Below are 25,933 nucleotides of genomic sequence, written 5' to 3' on the forward strand. Positions count from 1 at the left end.
TTCAGTAATCGTTCAATCGAGAGCCGCCGTGAAAAACTACAACTCGGCGCCAACTCCGTCACGAGCGCTCTTGCTCATTCTCAGTGGAGCTTGTCAAGGGAAAGTTATAAGGACCATTTATCTGGCTACTGAGAGAACCGATATGAAATAATACGGACTGTCAATATACGTCAAGTAATGTGTGGTACTCTATTTTACTTTCATTATGAGTTTTTGAATAAGTTACTTGACAGCATTAAGTGTAAACGTCACAGGAAATGTGGTTATATGTATTTATTGATTCTAGTTTTTCGTCATTGAGTATTGTATTCTAAAACGTCAAAAACTCATAGTGTTGTCAATTTGTGCAAGTAGATAGGTGATTTATTTACTAATTAAACTATGTAGAAGCATGTTTTTCGGTAACAATACAAGTGAGATAACTTGGTAAACCAGGCAGTAGCGTAAAACGTAGGTGTTACCAAAATAGAGTACTACTAGACATTACAATAAAGACGTGCTGGGCTTACAAAACACAACATCGATATCAAAAATACAGTTGTGGTAGTTAGTCCTGAACAATAGCATCCAATCAATTTCAGAGGTCGACAGAAAAACTAGAACTTAGTAGCTAACCTAACAATTTGGCAACGGCTCTGAACAAGCAAACTTTTGCCCGTTAATATCAAACTTCTACCCTACACTTACTATATTCTATATAGAGGCCTGACATCGCTCCTGTAGTTCAACCTTCTACAAAGAAATTGGAAAAGAACCTAAATGTTCATCAATTTTGTAATTAAAAACCAAAATAAGATGATTTTTTTTATAAAGAAAACCAAATCCGAATCCGGCCTTCATCACTGGAGGTGTCCGTTGTTTTTCTTTCATATATACTTACATACTTATATGGAATCACAAAATTCACAAAATCTTAGTAGAAACGGAACGAGAACCCCATTAAGAAAACTTAAAAAAAAAGATTTCGAACTTTATACCTATTATTGATTGTGAGTTTGATGCTTAAAGGCAGATTTACACGGCGCGCAAATGTGCATGCGTAATCTGATCACATAGCCTTTGATACTGAGTTGACTGTATTACTTATTCAGTATATTGTACATTGGAGCTCACGCACCACTCTCGCCAGTGTACACTCAGCATCAAAAGCGGATCAAATAACGCTTCTGAGGTAAGTTCCATTTTATAACCGTCAAACAAAAAGAGATGTGACTGAGTATATTCATAAGAAAAATAATTAAACTTTGACATTTCTGACCGCGAATTGTACCTAACAGATTTATCCATATTTAGAAACGTTATTCAGGATGTCAGATATTGTTGGTGCGTTGTTTCATCCGCTGTTATTGACGCTGACTGTACAAGCCTGCTGCTCGGCGCTCGCCGCCGCGCCGCCGCCGTCCCGCAGTCTACCGCGGCGCGGCTGCGGCAGGAAATTTGCTCCCGAGAATATCTTTAGGCGGGCCCTAGAGTGAGTCTTCTACTGATGCGTTATTTCCTCGTATCGTATCTAATCACACGCATTGTATTTAACAGGAAGCAGAATTTGCTCGTCTTATCATCGTATCAGATGTTCATGGTAATTTCTAACTTATACAGAGTGCTACCACCATGCGGGCAATTATTAAGTAAAACCAATAATCCATTAGCAACAGATTCAAAAAATCCGATCGACCATTAATGGAATGTGGCTTAATTGCCATAATAATGAAAATATTTGCTTTATTTAAGCAATCCATGGTATGTGTATCTAGTTGTCATTTTGTCCCCTTGTTTATCATAAACAGCCGAGGAAGCCAGGGCGTGTTTATGATACGTCCGATTACGGCTGTGGCTGGAAGGCGGGAAGGCGGGAAGGCTGGAAGGCGAGGCGGCGACTAATTGCCCGACGCAGTCTCCTTTTGTTTTTACGGGAATTATTGTCGTTTTCATTGCTGACCCGTTTTCACAAACTCTTTCAATTAAGGACTTACTTTTGTACTCGGTTATTATATTCACATTTAATTGTTTTAGCTGTCTTATAACGAGATCGTGGCTCAGAAGTTCAGAACAGAACACTACAGGTAGGTCAGAGGAGTGATTCCTAGCTGTGCCACAATACCGTACAGTCTTGGCAAAGTTGCGGGAAGTAGCATCATAATTATCAAGTATAAGTATACCTACTGTAAAGGAATTTCATGCTGTACTGATGTAGTGCATAATACAGTGCTACCTCAGTCACCTTTAATATTTCTTCTACTGACTGCAATACTCTAACATGACACGTTCAGAGTTCCCGTGCAAATACGAAGGAAACACACGTTGCACATCTGTAGCAAGTTTTCAAGCTAGTAGTTCTCACCAACTGAAGGTTTTAGTATGTTAGGATTATTGTCAGAAACTTGTGATATTTATCTATAATTTTGTCACAATTTGAAATACAAGCCTATACTAGTTATTCCTGTGTACTGGCAAATTTCCTAGACGGCAACCATGAATGGAAGCCCCCAAATGGGCTTGTTGACGTCGCCGGCGTAAACACGGAACTGGGTCACCGTGCCGGTGCGGTGCGCGGGTTCTGTTCCCGGACCAGAACCCGGCCCCGGCCCCCAATAAACTGTTATTGCTTATGGTAATACTGCGAGTAGAGCAGTTTGGCCCTTCCTTTACCTTCTTAATGTTTCGATACGCCCAATATTGATGACGTTGCAATGATCTTGTTCGGGTAAGGTGGAGCTGGAGACCGACTGACAAACATACTGTGGAGACAACGAAGGTAACTTCATGTTAGTTTAGTTAGTCATATATATGAAATTAATTCTATTGATATTAGTAGGCAAATGGTCATATTGGAATGTCTACTCAAGAGCCATGAGTAGACAAGAGCCATGGAAAAAGGTCTATTTTAAGGATTTAAGTATACGGATATTACAAAGAAAAGTGATTAGTTTATTAAATTTATACTGCTAATGCCCACAATATTCATAATCCACATCAAATACTCTCTGATTACACCGTTATCCATATTTAGCCCTCCATTATTAATAATTTTATGGTTCTTTTGTAATGCGGCATTGATAAATGACATACTAGGTTATAGATAACTCTCTAATACTTTATACTCAACTAGATAGGGTTTATTTTCGCATATCTCGGAAGTTTTTTTTTTTTTTCAAGTCACCTTTCACTCATGACGACATTGTGCCGATAGTGGGCGCGATGCAGATGTGAAGCGCTCGTATAATTCGAGCACTCGCTCAGCCGGCTCGTTGGTCTAGGGGTATGATTTTCGCTTAGGGTGCGAGAGGTCCCGGGTTCAAATCCCGGACGAGCCCAACAATATTTTTTGTTTAATTCCCGAATCAAGAGTAGGAGTGCCTGTGCACATTTATCTTACAAGTAGTCCAGCCTGGACGAGCCCCCATACGCTTACTCGCTATGATGATGATGATGAGAACCAAAAAATACATTGGTATATTAAAACGTAAAAAAATCACGGTAGAGGGTCCATAAAGTGTCTCTGGGTGCGTACCCGAATGGCACAAACGCTCACGAAACGAAACGCTCGTAAATATCGATCTCTATCGCTCTTGCGTATTGGCGCGACAGAGCCAGACTAGCTTTCGCGACGAATATATTTACTGGTACATTTTTAGCTATGATCCCATCCATTTGTTACCTAATACTACATGGGAGGGGAGGGGGTCAGGGTCACGTTTCCACATCTATGTTAGCACCTACATAAGTCAACACCCGTCTGGTCGGCAATTGTGGTCCTATAGCGGAACTTGTCCTGAAACACCGCGAACTCTCCAACAGAGTCGGTTCGGTGAATCAATCGCGATCACTTCTCAATACGGAATCAGCTGAATGCGCTAGTTAGAGGCTCCGATCCTGTTTGCGATCACTTCCCGCTGAGCCACCGCCGAATTACAATCACCATAATAAGCTCGCTCAGCTCAGTAACCAGCTCCGCGGTAACCAGTAACGCCTCTAATCTTGAGTAACTATCTGACGTTTTAGAATACGTTAGGTACCCGAAAAATACCTCTACTTACTTTATAGAAACAGAAATTACAAGAGTTTTAAATGATTCAAACTTTTCACAGTATAAGTCAAAGTGACTGCTATAGCAAATGAGTGGCCTAGGATTCTAATTGGTTGATTGTATGTAAATGATGTTAAATAATACGCGAGGTTTTTATTGTACTTACTCGCCCAAATGTACATACTGAGCTACCAAACCATAAAGCCCGTCGCCTGCTGCCAACAGCGACAAATAGTAGCCATTAGTTTTAATGGAGATCCTTCGGTATTAGTTATTAGAGTTTCTGTCGGCCGAGCGACCTGCCGCCTCCTTACCTCTGTATCTTCGTCTCAAACAAACACAGTACTAAACTAGTTAGGTAGAAGGTATCTGTGTAGTATGTAATATATAGGTACTATTATTCGATCCAGATGTACCTACGTTATTTCTAGTTTTGTTACAGACAGCATCAAATTATAACACTTGTTAATTCAGACTAGTTGAGACAATGTTTAAACATGTTCATAATAAGCCTTCAAATAATACGATACGATGAAAAAGAAAATAACGATCGAAATATACGATGGAAAAAGAGGAGGGAGGCCTTTGCCCAGCAGTGGGACACAATAGGCTCATAATACGTTAAAACAACGCAAATGTTAATACTGAAGTACTAATGAAATAGACTCTTGGTTTAAAATAAATAATCTGATGGATTAAATAAATATTACACAGCCGCCGTACGTCAAACCTCTGTGGCTCATAATTTGATCATTCTGTATAGCTTAGCTCAGACACTCGGCGGGCGCTACTCGTAATACTGACGACAAAAACAAAGTTTAACTTAACATCAGCAGGGCACGTCGTCATGTAGAGTAGAAGTACCTAATTGAGAGCGAATGTGAAAACTTCACACGAAGCAGAGACGCTCCACGGGATCGGGGACCCTGCCGGACCACAGCTCCAAATAATAAACTTCACTTGGAAGTCGGGTGATTCTCCGAGACCCTAATTTTCAATGTCCGGAGGCTTATTTCACTGAAAACTTTAGTTTAAAATCCTGTTTTTTTTTTCAGAGGTACTTTATATCTCTAGTCGACTGGGACATCGATTAGCTTTAGTATAAGGTCATTGTAATTTTTTATATTAAAAAAATATATCCGTTATTCTTACTACTCTGTCGTGTCCGTTCTCCATTTTTCTCTAAACATGTGATGATAACTTCAATTCAGTCAACTTAACGAATATTTTGATTAAGTACATGGATACATTATTAATTACTACATTACTAAAATTTAACAAGTATTTTTTTATCTATGATTTTGTATTTAAAATTTAGGAAATAAGAGATGTCCGCGACAAAATTCTTATTTCTCTGGTGCGGGTATTATTCGCCTGTATCGTAAACGTATTGAAGATTGTAGACAAACTTCCCCCCGCGGGGAATAATCAGTCGCGCTCGGAACGTGGTACGAGGTGGAAGTGTCGGCACGTGGCTCCGGAATTACGAAGGTAAATATCTTATTCCTCTGTCCGTGGTTCAGGTATCATTCTTATTACTCTGTTCGATTTTTTGGGATTTGTGTAACTTTTAAAAATGTACTTTTTTGCTTAATTAATTCGTACTATCTATTCATATTATTAACGACAGCCGCGTTGTATATACACATTATGAATCATTGGTTTTTTTTCGATAATTTCTTATTCCTCTGTCCTTTATTCCTATGGATTTTGGACAATGGAATAAGAATTTTCTAAATTTTTCTTGTTTTTTTAACTGACTTTCAAAAAGAAGAGTAATTATCAAGTGATTTCCTATATTTTAAAGTACCTTTATAAGAAAAACTTAGATCTTTTTAAAAATATTAATAAAAAAAAATTTGATATTTTTAGCACCTAGTGCATATTTTATAGTCTGAATGTTATTAATAAAAATAAATATAAAAATATTCTAGAATACTTTTTGATAGTTTTATGAAGAAAAGTACAATATATAATTTATAAATATACGGTTTTTTAACATTTTTGTTAACCTATCCTGACTTATCTTATTCCTCTGGGCCTAAAAATTTCTTATTCCTCTGGACCAAAAAGTTAAAATGAATTTATTTTATGAATGAGTTCACAAAAATATGGGCCAAAACCATAGTTATGTCTAAAAATAAATCTATTTTCACAAGAGTATGTCCTTATTGGTCAAATTTCAAAAATAAAAAACCGGTCAAGTGCGAGTCGGACTCGCCCACCGAGGGTTCCGTACAAACTTTCAAACTCCCCAGTTAAAATAATCTCATGTTTTCAGATAACTCTAACGACTTGACTAGAAGACAAAAGTATAGGTACTAATGAGCATTATTGTGTATAGCGCCATCTCTCGGTGAATTCGCTAACTAATTTTCGCGACCATAGTATGTTGGTTTTTCAGGGATTATTCTTTATAATGTTAACCGATTTAAACAATTTTTACTTTATTGGAAAGACGATGATTTACGTAACATCTCGTATTAATTTGAAGCCTTTATACATCCGCAAAGGTGGGTAAATTAAAAGTAAAAATCTGAAAAGTTTTTTGTGAATTAAAAAAAAGTTTTCAAGATACAAAGACGATTATATTTTTCCTGTAATATTTAGCATAAAACCAATGTTTCCTAAAATTTTCATAATTTGTCGTTGGTAAACTTCGGAGATAAGGGGGGGGGAACGGTATTTTTTTTTACATTTTCCATCAAAATTCTTTTTTTTTCCACAACAAAAAAATTATAAAAAATAGTTTATTTACGTTCAATTTGAGCTCTTTCTAACGATACCCCACTTGACATAGTAACTTGAAATTTTTAGTTTGCCCCCCTTTCATTTTGGCCGTTTACAACTATTCCAAATTTCAAGTTGATAGCATTAGTAGTTCTCGAGATATTTAGGAATGTGACAGACGGACAGACAGACGGACAGAGTCGCACCATAAGGGCTCCTGTTGTACCTTTTTGGTACGGAACCCTAAAAAGGACAGAGGAATAAGATTAAAATCGCTGTCTCGTAGAATGACCCTCAAATAGAAATTTGACTTAAGACGATACGGTAGGGGTCAATTCTCCATACAAACGCTCTCGACTATTTCCTCCCTGGTTTTTGAAGATAGAGCAATGATTTTTTCAACACAGATTGTTATTACTTTTATCTGTGTCGGACCGTTTTGATTTTTTTGATATTCTGCTTTTTAAAGATTCTAGAGCCAATCAAAAATATCCAAAAACGACCTTTTTCATTGTGGCGCAAAAAAAGGTGTGATACTCAAGATTGGTAACAATTAACCAAAAAACTAAACGGTCCGACATAGATTATTTCATTGTTATTCGGATTCTTAAATTTCGTTCAGATTAATTAAGTTTTGAAGGAGGAAAGAGTCGAGAGCGGAACCTCGATTTTAAAGATTTTTTTGAAATATCTTTTGACTGAGATGTTCTTAATGGACAATTTTTTTTCGATAAATCTAGTTAATAACACCTGTATATTTAACTAAAATTCCCATGTTGAAAGGGGGGCTTCTTTCCATTTTAGCATTTTCGCTACCGTATCCTCTTAAAATAGTTGGGCCGGAAGTAGCACTAATTGTCGAAACATTTTAAGCTACCGAGCTTTATTCAGAATAGCCATAAGATACCATACTTTCTGCTTTATTGCACCGTACAATGGTGAAGTTAACAACTTGGGACGAATTGTTCCGACCGCCAGCTGTTGAACTCAACAAGTTTAAATGCAGAGTGCGCCGACTCGACTGTGCCGCACACCGCACTAACCTCCTCGGAAATTATTTACGACGCTCCGGCGTGGCTCGGACAGATGGACACTTGCAACTAGCTGTGTTTAGTATCATAACCACAGATGTCATATATACCATAGATCAAGCAAACGTATCTACTTAGCGTGTCAAATGAACTCAGTGAAATCCACTGAGTTGTCCGTCTTTAATCGCAGCTTGCAGCTTTCGGTCGTCAATTTTTGTAAGTTGAAGTCAATCAAAACATAAAAAATGCCTCGTTACGTGATATTCAATTGCAACAACACAAAAATTATGAACAATCAAGAGCCTGAGACATATTTAAAATTACAGGCAAGAAACAACTTCAGTACAAAATTTGACACGCTCGGCCCCTATACAAATAGATGAACTTGTTTCTTCTATATAAATAAAGTTCTGTGATCATAACATAACCATTTGCTGGTAAATCTGAGTGCAACAGTGTTTTTCAATAGGTTACACTTGGTAGTGCTTCGGGGATTCCTCAAAATATACCGTTTTAAACATAATAACATAAGACAATACATGACACGACAGGCATAACACGTTAGTTTAAAAGAGGAAATATTAACATGATTTTTGTAATCTTGATCATGGTGTCAAAATCATCTCCGCCAATTAAAAAAAGTATTGGGCTCGTCCGGGATTTGAACCCGGGACCTCTCGCACCCTAAGCGAAAATCATACCCCTAGACCAACGAGCCGGTTGGAAGACAAGTGTAAATTAGCGACCGATCGCCACTCGCGCGCAGATACGCAATGATAACGTGAAAACAATACGTGTGGCAACACTGGCAACTGGCAACGTTCTGTCATATCATAACAAAATAATAGGAGAAAGGCGAGCAACAGTGCGATGATTTCAGAAAATAATCTCACAAGGCGACACGCGCCAAACCACTAAGCGTTTCTTCAATGCTATGACTAACGCTGTGACACCGAAGTTTAGATGACTTGTAAGTAGATGTGTATTACATTACTCACCTATAGAAATCCCATCCCGTACTTACAATAAATAAATAAGTTTAAAAAATATTCAGATTTTGACTAACCTCACCCACGCCACGATTTGTCACTGTTGTGTGTGTTTTAATAGACTCTAAAGAACGTACTATAAAAAGGTTGCTTCTATATTTTCTGTTTTTTACCTAAATTTAGGTAATAATCAGCAGATTTTTCTTTCAAACTTATTATCTTCAATAAAATAAAAACCCTCAAAAGATTAATTATTTTATTTATTTATTGAATTATTATACAGTCGACAAATATTACAATTTATCACAGGCCCTGCAAAACTGTTTAACAGTTTGACTGCAGGATAAGAGTTTCTTATTAAAAATAGTGACAGGAAGTAATATCTAAATAAATTTAAAATTAGGACTGAACAAGTTACAGATATAGATACGAGGGGCGTTCAATAAGTAATGATAATGAGTATTAAAACATAAGAATGTAAGTATCCTTATATTTTTATAATTAAAAGTAACTCTTTTGTGATTTATTTACATATTTAATATTTTCAATTATTATTTTTTTGCCCCCTTTAAAAACTAAAATCTTAACGATAGTCTAAATACCATGTCAGTAAGCACTTCACTTCATTATACTTCAGAGTAGCGATTATATTACAATTTTATTTAAATGTCGGGTATAAAATATTAATGATCCTTACATTGCCTTCAATATTAGGTATGTCACTTGTAGCTTTAAATACACTAACTTGAGCAGCACCCTCGGCAATTTGAGGGTCCCCCCACATCTAGCGTCTCGCGAACGTCGCGTCGGGCCAACTATATGGGCAAAGCCTGACGCCGCGTCGACGTCGCGTCGACGCGACGTCTTTTTCCATACAGTTGGCCCGACGCGACGCTCGCGAGACGCTAGATGTGGGGGGACCCTGAGGGCTCGGCCCTGTCGACTGTCATTCTGAAGGCCAAAAACATTATTATTTGTTTGTTTAAAATGTTCTTATTGTAACTAATCATTTTTTTAATATTAAAATGATTGTATGTTCTTCTTTAATACTAACGTCATTTTGTTTCCAATCTATATTCTCAATTTTCGTGATAATCTGTAAAAATCGTGAACATGACCCAAAACAGCACCTATATTTTTTTTGGATACCATACCGTTTGAAAATGTATCTGTAAGAACTTTTTTTATTGCTGTTACTAACAAATGATAAACCCAGCTTTAATTTAAAGTATGATTATTTTTGATATTCATGTCAGAAATGAACTCACGACATGTCAAATATTCATGAAAACATGCTTTTATTTTACTGAAAATTTTCATCCCCCACCTTGTGTCAATTATTTACATATCAAAGAAAAACAAATGAAAGTAGTAAAAATTTGAATTATGCAATTTCACTTTAATGAGTACTGCTACATGGACAAGTTAAGAACATATCCATTCTCATTACTTTTTTAACGTCCCTCGTATAGTTAGATAACAGTTCCATTTCCATTTGAAGTGTATTATAGCAAAAAAATAAAGAGCTCAGCGTTTTGTAAATAATAAGCCTCGCGATTTAATCATTTCACGGCGGAGAGGGAAACACTTCCCGCGGAGAAACACTTCTCTATTCGTATTGCGTCAAGGCGACACGATCCGGATTTATTTTTCAGCACAAACTGTTCTTGCTGAATGTTACGCGCGTATTATCTTGCTGTTCCATCGATATTTATGGCCTCTACATCACTTACAGACAAAATAAAATGAGCATGTATAAACATACATTTTAATGTCAGAAATGACGTTTCGTCATACACAAATATCAGTTTTGGCTCTCGATCCGATCCACATCGTATCTGGATCTAATAATTTTGATGTACTTGGACCGGATTGGGCTTTATACGCCTCTAAGATTTTACAACGTGACTTTACTCTGTTGCTGTCGCGTACTACTCGTATGTACCTACAAATATTTTACTGATTCAAATATCTTTTTAAATACCTGACTGAAGTTCAATTTCTGGAAGAATATTTTGATATTTTAAAAGTTAATAGTGTTGGTACAAATTATTAATACCGTCTTTTTACCTACTACCTAGTTATCTATAAAATAACAACATGACGTACATGTACAAATAGCGTACCCTGTATTAGGTTAGGAGACACGGCTCCGCGTCATAATTGCCCATAAATTACTAAAGACGCGTTTCCTGCGCTCATTCCCAGTATTCCCACTTCAAACGTATGTGTTCTCGGATTCATTAATACGACTTATACGACTGTGCCGCTTAAGTATTTCGTTGCAATATAATTTGCGCGGTAGAGAATTCATTATAAAGTAATTACGTGCTATTTCGATAAAAATTAATTAAAACAAAAAGCAACTTTTCCAATAAATATGGGCACACTTAGAAATTGGTATGATGCGTCTGGTCTAGTAAAAATTGATGAGCAAAGCGGTCATTTTACAAGCAGGTATTAACATAAAATAAAGTTGGGCTCGTCCGGGATTTGAACCCGGGACCTCTCGCACCCTAAGCAAAAATCATACCCCTAGACCAACGAGCCGGCTGAGTTCGCTGCCGAAACAACAAGTTATATTGATTACTCAACTCACAAACATGACGGCAGCGGCAGTTCGCGGCACTTATCGTTACCTAACGATGCTATCGGCATGCAATAAATAACAGATCATTATTTATAACCGCCGTGATAATGATAAAGCTCGTCGCGAGTTATCTCCGTCCTGGGATTTTTGTTTACGGATTAATCTACGGGGAGGGAAGTACCAAGTTCCCAATTCCACTTACAACTTTAAAGTACGATTAGTATTATTACAAACTCAAAATAAAAATCTAAGGATGATTTGTTATTTTGCAAGGAAGGTCTCGTTTATTTACTGTAGTGAAAGTATAACATAATTAAATGAATTAAAGTGGCACTAAATTAGATTGCATATTACTAGAAGTTCAGGAAGATAACCGCTTTTGGTGCCGCAGCGCAGCTGTGGCAGGCGCAGGCACAGCGCGGGCCGCGGCCGCACTCCGCACGCGGTGCGCCGGCGCCGGCGCGGCGCAGCACGGCTGTGGCTATCGCTGCGGATTACGAGTTTATGGCATGGATTACCTACTACACATACTATCGTATGCCCATTAATTATACACGAGGTATGTGACGAAGCATTTAAGCGCAAATTGAGAAACCTTTTGTTAGATAACCCCATGTAAATGAGTAAATGAGTACATGGATTTCAATTTTTAATGACCGATGATATAATTATACCCATATTTCTCTGTTATATAATATTTTCTTGCTTCGTGATAATTTCATGATATTGTAACTTAATTTATTAATTTTATTTAGCTTGGCATGTGTATTTTCTTTTCGAAGCATTTAAGCGCAAATTGAGAAACCTTTTGTTAGATAACCCCATGTAAATGAGTAAATGAGTAAATGAGTACATGGATTTCAATTTTTAATGACCGATGATATAATTATACCTATATTTCTCTGTTATATAATATTTTCTTGCTTCGTGATAATTTCATGATATTGTAACTTAATTTATTAATTTTATTTAGCTTGGCATGTGTATTTTCTTTCTTTGTAAATGACGATCCTCATTTGGGAGACACAATTATTTTTATTTGGAATTTATTATGTAATTTTTGAGAATCATGATGAGAAGATAAACATAATTTTGACATGTAGCAAATTTATAGTGTAATTTTTATCATGAAATAAAAAAATCTAATCTAATCTAAGTACTTATATTAAATATTTTATTGTCTATCGGTATACACTGTAAGTACATAAATAATTGAAAAACTACACGAAATAAAGGGAAATATATCAAAATTATACGTATTATTATATTTTTTTTACAAATTATACAATTTACCAGTGAAATTATAATTTCTATAACAATAAATACATTTGCTCGTAGAAATAATCAACACTTCCTCTGTAGAGACAGTAAAAAAAATTGTCGGGCTCGTCCGGGATTTGAACCCGGGACCTCTCGCACCCTAAGCGAAAATCATACCCCTAGACCAACGAGCCGGCTGGCGAGTTCGCCGAATTTACCCGTCACATGCGGCCACCGGCACGGCATCGGCATTGCAGTGAGAGGTGCCCTACTTTGCGCACGCGCATAAGACTTTAAGCTCCAACTTAATCGGCGCCTGCGGCGGTGCAAGTAAGTACAACAGTAGTACATACTTAGTTACCATTGGTAGCTGTATTCAAGCTTCACATTTGATCTCATTATACTCGTAATTATGATAACGACGGAATGGCGTTGCGTGATTGTGCTACGACTGCAGTGATTTGGTAAAAATCCTTTCAAATATTATTTAGCAACCCAAGACAAGATAGGTTTGCGGTTATTAAAACACATTGGGGTCACCTATAAAATGTTGGTAACATTTAATATGTGTAGGTATTTACAAACCGATTTCATAGCTATTCAAACGTGGCGTTCTATGTTGGCGTATCTTGATTGACTGTTAAGTACCACGTAATACGTCCCTATTACGAGTATATGGAATTCCTATCAATCGGAGAAAATCCTTCAAAGAAGAGTGAGTACAAAGGGTGTCATAATAAAAGGTCTATAACGTTTAGCTCCGGAATCCGCCTCGGGACTAAAAGCGAGTAGCACTGACACATCGGCACTCACACGCCGCCTCGGCTCCGCCCTAACGCAATTAGCGAAGTGAAGTGAACCAAGTGCTGCTCGCGTACTTAGCAGCTAGCGCTCTCGCTGACGACGGCCGACCGCGGAACACTGACTTACACATCACCGATCTCGCGCGGCCAGTGTCAGCTAGCTCAGGGCACAGTATAATAAAGAGTACTATCGTACACCGTTGAAAGCGCCGCTCACCCCCTCTCCTGTCAAAAACGCCAACAGTCGACCTGTCATATCTCACTCATACAAGCATGGTACGCGGTCACCTGGGTACACGAGCTTAGAATGTGTGCTAGGAACGCGCCTCTTTCATATATTTGATCGCCAGTGTCCGAGATGTGCTCAAGGTCCATGAAATAATACTTTTTATAACATTTGTTGGATACATTTTGTGGGAATAGAGAAAAAAAAAATCTAACTTATTCCTATACGAGTAAGGGACCGATGCGGTTGCGGTGCCATAAAGAACTAATAAATCCGTAGGTTCTTGCCCTTGCTCGCCTTTCTCCCATTAGGGTTCTACGTCACAACACTCACAACACTCACAGCACAGCGCACTACCTTTTCGTTATCAATTATCATTGACGTAACGCGCGAGTGGCGATCGGTCGCTAATTTACACTTCTCTTCCAACCGGCTCGTTGGTCTAGGGGTATGATTTTCGCTTAGGGTGCGAGAGGTCCCGGGTTCAAATCCCGGACGAGCCCAACATCTTTTTTTGCCGTGAGTAAATATTTAATGAGAGATCAAATTATGTTAACGATAGTTCGAGCGCGAGGTGCAGAAGGTTAAATAAATACCCTTTTTCCAGTGACGAACATTTCCGGTGATATCAACGGTGATATTCTCAGGAAGTACCTCCACATAACGAACAACACGGGACCGTGTCGTGTCGTGTCGTGTGTCCTTTAACCGTATCATAAGTTCTTAGATGTACTATATTTATTATTTAGTCAGAAAACTGGAGTGCAATCGTAAAGTATAAAAATGAAGTCAAATGTAGAGATAATAAATAATAATAAATAAATAAATAAATATTATAGGACATTCTTACACAGATTGGCTGAGGCCCACGGTAAGCTCAAGAAGGCTTGTGTTGTGGGTACTCAGACAACGATATATATAATATAATATATAAATACTTATATACATAGAAAACATCCATGACTCGGGAACAAATATCTGTGCTCATCGCATAAATAAATGCATAAGAGATAATTAGTATGATAGGTATAGCAGACAGACGAGCAGACAGATTGGCTGGCGCTACGCGGCCGCCGTTGCGCACGGACACCTGCAGCACCAGCAGAGCATTTGGAAGTGCGCAGCTGGGACCTCTCAGATAAAACATTAGTGAAGTTTTCCGAAATTCACATTGCGGATTATCTCTCTAATTACATCTTTGTAACTTTCATAGGAGTAAGAGAGTAATTTTCGCAATTCTCCAAGTTTGGTGGTCCAGAGAATCTTTTCATGCAATATTTCATTACAGTACAAAATAAATCCCAAAAAAATTGGGCTCGTCCGGGATTTGAACCCGAGACCTCTCGCACCCTAAGCGAAAATCATACCCCTAGACCAACGAGCCGGTTGTAAAGGCAGTAAATTCAAGCATTAATATCGATAACTAATAAAATAATTGAGATAAGATTTATTGGTATTAGATTAATCTACAAGCTCATAAAACGTGTACAGTGAAGGTATTAATATAGATGCGGTCAAAGTGTCAATAGTTATTGGTTATACAAGGGGGCAAAGTTGTATTTTAACGCCGAGTGTGGAATTGAAAAACAAGCAAGTGAAAGGATTCTATAGTTGAACCACGAGCGAAGCGAGTGGTTCAAGAATAGAATCCTGAACATGCGAGTTTTTTAACACACGAGAAGTAAAATACATTTGCACCTGAGTGTAACACAAAACTTTTCCCCTCACTATAACGAGGAAACTACAACGCAAAAAATGCGTTTATCACTGCTTCCAGTAGTTCCACAGGTGGTAAATCATATTTATTACTAGATTCACCTACTTTTATCAATTTTAAAGCAGTTAATTTGACTTTATTCAAGGTCAAATTACTTTACCCACTAGTGGATAAAATGCGTTTTTACCCGCTGGTATTAAAGGACAAAACACGTGTTTCCGAGCTAGTGAGGGGAAAAAATATGTATCCCTACCACGACTGTATTGCATATTATGTAACCTTAAGACGATACAGGAGCGAAAATGATAAAATTTAAATATAGGTAGTAATGTTATTAACTAGTTTTATTAAAAAAAAATTGTCCATTAAGAACAACTCAGTTAAAAGATATTGCGAAAAAAAATTTAAAATCGAGGTTCCGCTCTCGACTGTTTCCTCCTTCAAAACTTAATTAATCGGAACGAAATTTAAGAATCTGAATAACAATGAAATAATCTGTGTCGGACCGTTTAGTATCTTTGGCTAATTGTTACCAATTTTGAGTATCGCACCTTTTTTTGCGCCATATGAAAAAGTCCGTTTTCGGAAATTTTTGATTGGCTCTAGCGTCTTTAAAAAATATCATAAAAATCAAAACGGTCCGACACAGATAAAAATAATAGTAATCTGTGTTGAAAAAATCATTACTCTATCTTCAAAAACCAGGGAGGAAATAGTCGAGAGCGTTTGTATGGAGAATTGACCCCTCCTGTATCTTCTCATAAGCAATACAATCGAGTATACATGTTTTTGGTACTTTCTTCGCATCTATATTGAATGCCTTGACTGTACATTCAAGTGGGATGGCTGCACATCAGTCCGCCACGGAGGAGCTGAGCCGCGCCGCGTGTACTGAGTGTTGACTCAACCAGTGCTCCGTCAAGTCATCGCAGAAACAGATATGGACATGGGACAAGACTATTATAGAGTCGTAGCCTAAGATTATTATTACTATCTAAAGCTGATATTATCGTAATTTATAATTTAACATTTGACCTTTTTAGTCGCATATCTGTCATGGACTTGTCAAAGTGGCATGCTTGAAATAGTTTTGTGGTGACAACTTTGATTAAAGTAAAATAGCGGAAGATACGGCACGTCATACTAATTGTCAGCTAATAAATGGCACTACACACTACTACATACAAGCAGACCCACACAGCTATGTAAATTTACGCTATTGAACGACAGAGACACACCGATTTATTACGACGGTAGTGCGAACGAGACAAACGCGCGCATCGAGATGAGCCTCTTTCCAAGTGTCATGTCAAAACTCTTTAATAAAGATTTAAAAAAAAATGTCATTGAAAAGAATCAAGAAGCGTCAGCAGACAAATTGGAGTATAAGAATTATGCAACATATTTTTTATGAAAACAAAATAAATTACTTCCTTTATTTATTTCTTTTCTTAGATTAGGTTTTTTACAATATGGGTATAAAAGTAAAATAAAATAAAACACTTACAAAACAATATAAAACATATAAACACATTATAAAAAACCTAACCTAGGGTGCCGCCAGCAGCGGGGCAGGGCCCAAGCTGCCGGTGGTTAGGGCTGCAGAGAGAGGAACCGTCGGACTATCCGCGCTGTGTCCAAAATCACCGCCTTCTGCATCTGGCCCTTGATCCAACCACCGAGCGAGAGTCTCTTAAGATGTTGGTCGAGACTCTTCGCTATGAGACCGTTTGCTGAAACGACTATCGGGACAATGATCGTTGAATCAACATCCCACATGGTGGTTATCTCGTGAGCCAAGTCTAGGTACTTACTGGACTTGTCCTTCTCGGCTTTCACGAGATTCTCATCATGGGGGATGGTGATGTCAACGAGCACTGCCCGGCGTTGCGGTCGATCTATTATCACAATGTCAGGCTTATTGGCTACAATAGTCCTGTCAGTGATAATAGATCGAAATTACTTATTATTTATTACTTTACTATTTTGCACTGTGGAGCGATGTTTGGTTTGGTGTAAGTAGGGTTACCAAAAAAAAACATAATTATAAGTATATTTTTTAATATTTATTACGTCTTATTTTTAAACTAAGTTATGAACTTATTCACCAAAATTTAGATGAGGCACTTTTTGCCACAACTGTCAACAATATCTTATTTGATACAGACATTAGAAAAAAGCGCGTGGAGTTCCTCCGCGTGAAAGAAATGAAACTTCGTAAAATTGAAATGAAAATATAAGAGCTTGATGACATGTATCTCACTTAGGGTTGCAAAAATACGGTTTTTTCTGGCTTAAAAAAAAAACATGAAAAAAAAACCATGAAAAAAAAAGTTTTTTTTCTGGAGTATTTTTTTTCTAAAGTACGAAATCTCAAAATTTGCAAAGCAGTTAATACTTTTATACGTTTTTTTAGACTTAATGTTAACTATTAAACGAATTTAATCAAATTACTTTAAGTTCTGGTCTTATAAAAGTAACATTTACGAAATCTGTAGTTAGTAGTTATCACTATTTACTGTTGCCAACACGACCGCCTCTCCACGCTGCACGTAGCATCGGGGATTCCCCAATAAACGTTTGTATACTGAATGTTAATCGTATTAAAATGTACGTTATTGTTATTGAAACACGTTACAAGTCACGAAAAACCGTTATTGTCGAATTATTTGTTCATGTGAAAAAAAAACATATTTAGAAAAATAAAACATAATGCTCGATTTTTTTTTCATAATTCTGAAAAAAAAACATTTGGTTTTTTTTTCTATTTGCAACCCTAATCTCACTCACAACACACTATTACTTTTTGAAAATAGAATAGATGGCAGAAATTGATGGAACTAAAATAGTGACCTCATATTTTTTCTTTAAGACAAACTTTATTAAAATTGCTTACGATAGGGTACTTTCCTATACTTAGAATAATAGTTATTTACAAAACTTTTCCCCTCACTATAGCGAGAAAAGTCGAGGCGTCCAGTCTGGCTCTTGTCGTTGTTTACGCACTACAATACGCCTTTTGTGTCTGACAAGTTCATCTCCAGGAAAACTAGAAAACAAATAAACATATTTGGTGCGAGTGAATTAAAAAAATCTTGTTGATAAGGCAAGCATTTTTGCAACAAACTTTAGTTGATCATCATTTTATTATTTGTAAATAAAAATAATATGTTGTTATTTTTATTTACTACTAAAGTTTGTTGCAAAAATGAGGTCAAATATCATTTAACTAAAAATAGTATAATCAATCAACAATCAATACCAGGTAAAAGTTTTATTATATGAATTATTTATTATGATCAACATTTTATGCTGACGCTACCGCGAAGGCAAATCTCAAAAGGCAATCTTTGAGCGTCATTAATGTATCATGCGTATTTGGTCGCACGTCAATGAAACTTATATTTCTATCCCGCTCTGCAAAATGGCCGTCAAAACAAAGACTGAATTTATAAATTATCTTAGAAAATAAATTTTTTCATGTACTTAGTTTACGAGTGAAATGTGATTCCCTGCGATTTGTTTTTCCTTTTAGAATGGTTTGTGCAACGCATAAAAGCACACGAAAGCATTTTGGTTACGTTTTACCAATAAAAGATAATTTATAATTTCCTCACGTTACACGTCTCACGACATCCGATGCGTACGCAGTGCCGATTGCAACTGAAAGCAATCAAGCGACGGGAGCTTGATTTTTGAGGGCCACATTTGAGTGGCGCGTCACCTATCTTCCGCTATTTTACTTTAATCAAAGGGTGACAATTTAAATTAATACAATTATTTGCTTAATTATGGTTATTTCTAAATATTTTAAATATGGTGCAAATAAATACAATTAAGTGGATTAAGGACTACCCCAAGCTCTGTTATCAGGAAAATATCAAGGAAATATTGTGTAGGAGCATGTGACATTCGTATTAAACAGTTAAAGAAAGATAATATTAGGTCAAAAAATCACAAAATGCCACAAAGACAGCTACGCCAGAAATTTCTTATGAAACTTTTTGCATCGATTTGTTGATGTTCCTAATTTCTGTTAATATTCCATGGCATCAACTCAATAATTCACGCTTCCGGGCATTTTTCAAAAAGTATCTGTGGCGCCCTTGGGAAATAGGAGGAATCCTGTATTCGGAAAAAAATCATGGGTGAATATTACGGAAGATGTCATAGAAGTGTTTCGGCAGTTTCGAGTAAAAGTTGTTCCAGGCAATGCAGAAGGTAATGGTTGCGCACGTGCAATGCAGCCATCAGCATTAAAAATAAAAATGTTAAAATGAAAATACCTTCACATAATTATGTATGGTGAATTTAGGGTTGCAGTACCTAATAAATGTTATTGAAAAATATAATTAAATAATATTGTACATAATGCGACTCTATGGATCTTGTTCTACTGCAGTCTTGCGATTGTTTTGCGATGACTTGTCTGAGCACTGGTGTCGAGTTTCTCGGCGCACTTTTATAATTGAGGGAAAAGATGTGTGCGGATGCGAATCATATTCAAAATGTCACAGCCTTTTATCCTGTGGACTTTAGGAAGATACTGGCAAACTCAGGTACGAGTGGTTTCAGATATATTTTATATTAAATATTTATATCCAAACTTTCGGAAAGATAAATACGCGTAACATCGCTCCAACAAATCCTGCAGTTCGTTTGATCTCCAAGCGAAGATCCGGGCCATGAATATTACAACACTAGTGCAAGCGAGGGGTAAGTACCTGGAAGTAATATAACAAGGGCTAATTAAAATTTCAGACTCGGGAACGTAACGAGAAGTTTTAACGAAGCGCGGTTACGGAAGAGATTACTCCACAACACAACACGCGCGATCGGCATTATGCTCTAATTATCCCCGCTACATTATGTACAGTCACGTCTAATAACATGTACACATGTCGGGACGTATACCCGGGGCGTAAGGACCAAGATTGTTAACATCTTTTTAGAGCTGACCGCGCGGCCCCACTCGAGGCAACTCGAACGGCGGCGGGCGTTAGCGGTGAGCGCTGAGGAAGACGATTTCATTTTAATCCGATATTAATTTTATATAAGTGGCTGTGGATATCGCATTCAATTACACAGATTAAAGATTATCCTAAAAATATATAATTATGTATACCTAGCCACGGTCATTCATGATTCAACCAGACCATTCGGTTTCGGTCGTCAATATAGCAGATATCCATAAAAGCCTATTTTTACGACTCGTATCAGCATTAATGGATCAAATAGATTTCGTGATACGAGTATGTAGGTGTTGACGTAACGTTTTTCAACGTTAGCACACGTTAGTAACGATACAATGTAGCTGCCCTACTTGTCTTCCTTTCTTCATCGCATTTTAGACTTGACAAATATTTATTTGCATGCGTAGCTTAAACTCAATAGCGACGAATTCCAATGTTTCGTTACAATTCAAAAATAGCCCTGCAGGTACTGATAAATCCAGAATCCTTCTGACGGTGTCGGTAGCGCCATGTGGCAGTGTCTCGGGGGATGCCGGCTGTGTTCAGTCCTCGCCACATTAACGGTCATATCACGATCCCGCGGCGCGGGTCGCGGCGGCCCCCGGGCTCGCGCTGCGGGTTTATTGCTGGTACCTACTAGAGCGCAATTGGTAACTTATTCTTGCATTAAAATACTCATCAAATCTTTATACCGACGCGATTGAATAAAGGGCCTGGTTTAGCGACGAGTTTTTATTTCCTGAACGCGAATGCACTCTGCTGTTTCATACTTCACAGTCAATCAAGTTTAAAGTCACCACAAGCCTTTATTTTTAAAATTAGAATGTCACCGCGGAAAATCTATTTTATCCGGATATTTGAGCCACTCGGAGCGCGCAAGCCTAACGGATTTAAACAACAAAAATGTTTTCCAACACGGCCAGTGTAAGCCCTTCGCACGCGACAGATTACAGAATTTGCAATTCAAACAGGGCCAGTATGTATAAACAGAGAAAAAAATGAATATTTGGGGCGATTAAATCAGTAGGTGGCGGTAATTTGCGGCGCAATCAGCACTGACTGCGGCCACGTCGAGGTCCTGGTCGGCCCGGCGCGGTACAACACGGTACGGCACGGCACAGCACAGCACGGAACAGCACGGCACGGAATGGCACGGCAGAGCACGGCACAGCACGGCACAGCACGGCACGGCACAGCACGGCACGGCACGGCACGGCAAAGCACGGTATGGCACGGCATGGCATGACACGGCACGGCACGGTAAATCACGGCATGTCACGGCATGGCACGGCATGGCACGGCATGGCACGGCATGGCACGGCATGGCACGGCATGGCACGGCCTGGCACGGCCTGGCACGGCCTGCTGGCACGGCCTGGCACGGCCTAGCACGGCACGGCACGGCACGGCACGGCACGGCACGGCACGGCACGGCACGGCACGGCACGGCACGGCACGGCACGGCACGGCACGGCACGGCACGGCACGGCACGGCACGGCACGGCACGGCACGGCACGGCATGGCACGGCATGGCACGGCCTGGCACGGCCTGGCACGGACTGGCACGGACTGGCACGGCCTGGCACGGCACGGCACGGCACGGCACGGCACGGCACAGCACGGCACGGCACGGCACGGCAAAGCACGGTATGGCACGGCATGGCATGACACGGCACGGCACGGTAAATCACGGCATGTCACAGCGTGGCACGGCGTGGCACGGCGTGGCACGGCGTGGCACGGCATGGCACGGCATGGCACGGCATGGCACGGCATGGCACGGCATGGCACGGCATGGCACGGCAGGTGGCCCAAATTCATATTCTTACTTTAATCTCTTTTAACTACGAATACGTCATACAAACAGAGAATATGAAAATGCTCAAGTTGCAGTGCCACTCTTAGCAATTAAGGGATTAAAGAAACCGAAATTGTGACATTGCAGTGACAGCCAGCCTCTCGCCTACGCCACAATTTAAATTTAATTTTTTTTTAAATTTTAAATTTTTTAAATTTTAAATTATTTATTCAATAAAAGTAAAACAGTTTTACATAAAACTTTCCGCCAAACTGTAGAACAGTTTGTTGGCAGGAATAGGCTCCCTTTCATCACATTTACTGTTGTTTCTTAACCTTAGGTGCTAAAGTGTTAGTACAAGTTACAAACATAGTTAGTTACTTAATACTAATTACTAAATTATTTTATTTTATTTTAATTACGTAATTTTATTAACTAAAGTTGCTATCAGTTTCAAATTGTTTCAACATAAACATTTTTAATTTTGATTTAAATACATTTTTGCTGGTGCTTTTTCTAATGCTTAATGGTATATTGTTATAAATCTTAGGTACAAGATAAGATCTAGTCCTTTTTCCGCCGATTGAAGCCGATTATTATGAATGAGTTCTATAGGTACTCGTGTCGTGATATCCAGTTGACAATTATTATTGTCCAAAAGTCTGGCATGCTCTTTTGTCTCGTGTATAGAAAGTTCCATTAGTACATACGTAAAACTACACTTACACTACAGTCCCGAAATATTGGTTTTTATTACCTTACAGATTATTTTACACACTATAGGTAATATACATAGATTAATAAGATTTGTTTAATCTTATCAGCATTACGTCATAGTTATTATAATGTAGGTTATATTCGTGCAGCTGCTCAGCCGGCTCGTTGGTCTAGGGGTATGATTTTCGCTTAGGGTGCGAGAGGTCCCGGGTTCAAGTCCCGGACGAGCCCATCATCTTTTTTGACAGTAGTGTAATTAGTAGGTATGTTCTTAGTGTTCTTATTTCTTAGAGAAAATAATTGTAAGTATCTAAAGAACCAATGAAAATGAAAATGAAAATGAAATATTTATTTTTCAAGTAGGCATATTACAATGCGCATATGAACGTCAAATAAAGCTACAATAGTTAACAGTTAATTAAAACAGTTTTGATAATATAATTTAAAGTAAAATCCATAATCCTACGGACTAAATTGACAAATGACTGACAGGTAAAGTGTTACCAGGAACAGCAAAATAAAAATAGTGAAGGGTATTATGTCGATAACAATATATCGGCAAGTTGTAAACTACATACAACAGACAAGTTTAAATCAAGAATAAGTATATTCGTTTCAACTAAGAGGTACACATTTTGGTTTGTTCTATGTATTTTCGAGGTAGTGGATGGATACCATGCGTTTTTACCCACTAGTTTTAAAACATAAAAAGGTTTCCGAGCCTGTAGGTAAAAAATAAAATACCATGTCCGACGATAATTTTACTAGTTTTTATTATAAAATATTATTCATTCCCAGCCGGTGTATTATGCTTTCAATTTTATCACATATCTATGGGGATAAAGTATCCGTCACGCTATGGCAAGCATATCATAAATATCTATATAATTTTCGTATAATATTATTGCTACCTTGAAGTAAAAAAAATATCTCTAATTTTAGGGGTCTACAGACCTTTTGATCTGTCGAAATAACAGAAAAAGTTGATATATTGATTAGCCGATCAAATTGCAAATTTCATTGTCCCGTCTGGGTGCACCTTAAATCTACGATGTAATAATAATTTTAATATCGATAAGAACGACCCTGGCCAAACTGTGGCAACATTTGTTCACACTTACTTGTCAATTTGGTCCGTAGGATTATGGATTTTACTTTATACCAGCGTTTTTCGACGATTTTAGTTTTTTTTGTCTAAGTACGTTGTTTGTTTATTCAATTATTATTCATATAGCCACTGTAGACTATGTTTAGTTTTGTCTTTGACTTTGTGGTTTCGTATCTATGATTTAATAGATGAATAAATCATTCTTAGACCAAGCTAGTCATGGTTGTTGTTTATTTTAAATACTAATAATAATATTACAGCCACCTTGCATTGGCCCGCGTAAAAACTACAGCGCATACTGAGTGTTAGTTAAGACTCTTAGTTACAAAACTCCATCCGGACGAGCCAATGAACAATGAACATACTTGTCGGATGTTCACGCTATAAACGCAATACTTAATAGACAAGGTAGGGTAGGTACTAGGTACTAATAAAATCTGATTAGGGCTTTTGAGCGATCAAGAGAAGTAGAGACGACGACTTTATAGGCAAACTAGATCGAGTAACTCCGCTCGAACACGTAAACACGCCAATCTCTCGCCAAATGTGATTTTATTACTACCATTTTATGACAAGCGGAAATTCATAAGCCCTAAAACTTTTATGTGGCAGTATAGTGTGTTTAGTTTAAGGCACACGCGGGGCCGCAGCGGACTGCGTGGGCGTGGTGGGGCTCGCAGATATATCCACGAAGGTTTCATCGCGAGGATTGCACCACGAGCAAGTAATAATATGATGATTAGTTAGTTTGAATTATAGCGTGAGTTCAGGGTACAAGTAGTTAGGTACTTAGCAATGTATTGTATACATAAGTAGGTCTTTCGAGTTTCGATCAAAACAACCGTTGCAACGGACAATGTGGGCGGCTTACTCTGTGGAACACGCCACACAACACAGATCTCACAGAACAACAGTTATAGGAAAAATCGAAAATAATCTCTGGAACTCCAATCAGTGGGGGCCAAAAGTAAAGATTAACGGAAACTAATAAATGATGGCAGCTAAAACAGCTCACCTTCTTCTTACAACAGTATGTGTGGATTATAAAGCTCGATTTACAAAATCGGGTATGTCGCAACTTATACATAGTTCTACTATGGAGCATACTTCTACTAGTAGAAAGAATTCATTCAGCGTTAAAAGTTGTAACACAATGACATAAGGAACGACCAGAAAAAAATATGTCACATTTTGTAGAGTTCAGCTGAATGTTCGATCATCGGTGACTGTGGTGTGTACTGTTTGAATTCAGTCCGCTCACCTCTGTACACAATACACATCATATAATCCCCTCCAGACGCGCATGTTCGAAGAATGCCGAATGCTGCTGACGAGAGACGGAGCAGACGGAGAGCGAGCGGTGAACAAGGAACGAATTAAAACTTGGCAAATTGGAATAGTTCCGAGCGGAATGTTGTGTGTCTACACTAGTGTCGGCGACAGGTACGAATCCGTGGCGGAATATATTAACAGGCGCTTAGTTTAAACAAGCCTTCCAAAATATTTATCAACTTTTTTGTAGCCTCATGGGCTCATGGCCTGTTCATATGTATTACCAAAACTAGTAATGTCTGTCACGGTTTCTCAGTTAAAGTTTCGTGTGTTTTCATGACTGTAATCAAAGCGATCCCGTGTTTTAAAATGCTTAGGTACAGGAATGTTAATTTAAAATGCTTAGGTACAGGAATGTTAATAATATTGGTAGGTACCTATCTAATTCTAAATGTTAACAGCTACATATGAAAGTGGCGTATCTACGCCAAAATGAGTCAAATAATTATCATGGTTCTCTATCCTGAAATTGGTATCATCGAAATATGAATTCTTTGCTGTTTCCACGTTCATGAACAAAAACGTGTGTGTTGAGTAGCTGTATACATATGTATAGGTAAATGTAAAAGAATGTGAACTGACCAGATAGTAAACGCCGAAGGGCATGACGACGACGGCGACGAGCAGGTCG

At 38.1% G+C, this 25,933-nt stretch overlaps 1 protein-coding gene and 7 non-coding genes across 8 annotated transcripts in view; 3 read left to right on the top strand and 5 right to left on the bottom strand.

The window, feature by feature from the left end:
• Positions 1 to 25,930, bottom strand: part of LOC125235291 (dopamine D2-like receptor) — a 392,584-nt gene extending 366,654 nt beyond the window's left edge. Inside the window, exon 1 of the mRNA XM_048141803.1 lies at positions 25,885 to 25,930. Within this exon, the coding sequence (XP_047997760.1) occupies positions 25,885 to 25,908 (24 nt within the window). The 5' untranslated portion in view covers positions 25,909 to 25,930. The remainder of the gene's footprint in view (positions 1 to 25,884) is intronic.
• Positions 3,243 to 3,314, top strand: Trnap-agg. The gene has a single exon. It is a non-coding gene; the product is annotated as a tRNA-Pro (tRNA).
• On the bottom strand, positions 8,435 to 8,506 carry Trnap-agg. The gene has a single exon. It is a non-coding gene; the product is annotated as a tRNA-Pro (tRNA).
• Positions 11,256 to 11,327, bottom strand: Trnap-agg. The gene has a single exon. It is a non-coding gene; the product is annotated as a tRNA-Pro (tRNA).
• On the bottom strand, positions 12,750 to 12,821 carry Trnap-agg. Its single transcript has one exon. It is a non-coding gene; the product is annotated as a tRNA-Pro (tRNA).
• Positions 14,088 to 14,159, top strand: Trnap-agg. Its single transcript has one exon. It is a non-coding gene; the product is annotated as a tRNA-Pro (tRNA).
• Trnap-agg lies at positions 14,969 to 15,040 on the bottom strand. The gene has a single exon. It is a non-coding gene; the product is annotated as a tRNA-Pro (tRNA).
• Positions 23,022 to 23,093, top strand: Trnap-agg. Its single transcript has one exon. It is a non-coding gene; the product is annotated as a tRNA-Pro (tRNA).
• Positions 25,931 to 25,933: the final 3 nt, after the last annotated feature.

This window comes from Leguminivora glycinivorella, chromosome 17 (genome assembly GCF_023078275.1).
Source record: "Leguminivora glycinivorella isolate SPB_JAAS2020 chromosome 17, LegGlyc_1.1, whole genome shotgun sequence".
Lineage (NCBI taxonomy): Eukaryota > Metazoa > Arthropoda > Insecta > Lepidoptera > Tortricidae > Leguminivora > Leguminivora glycinivorella.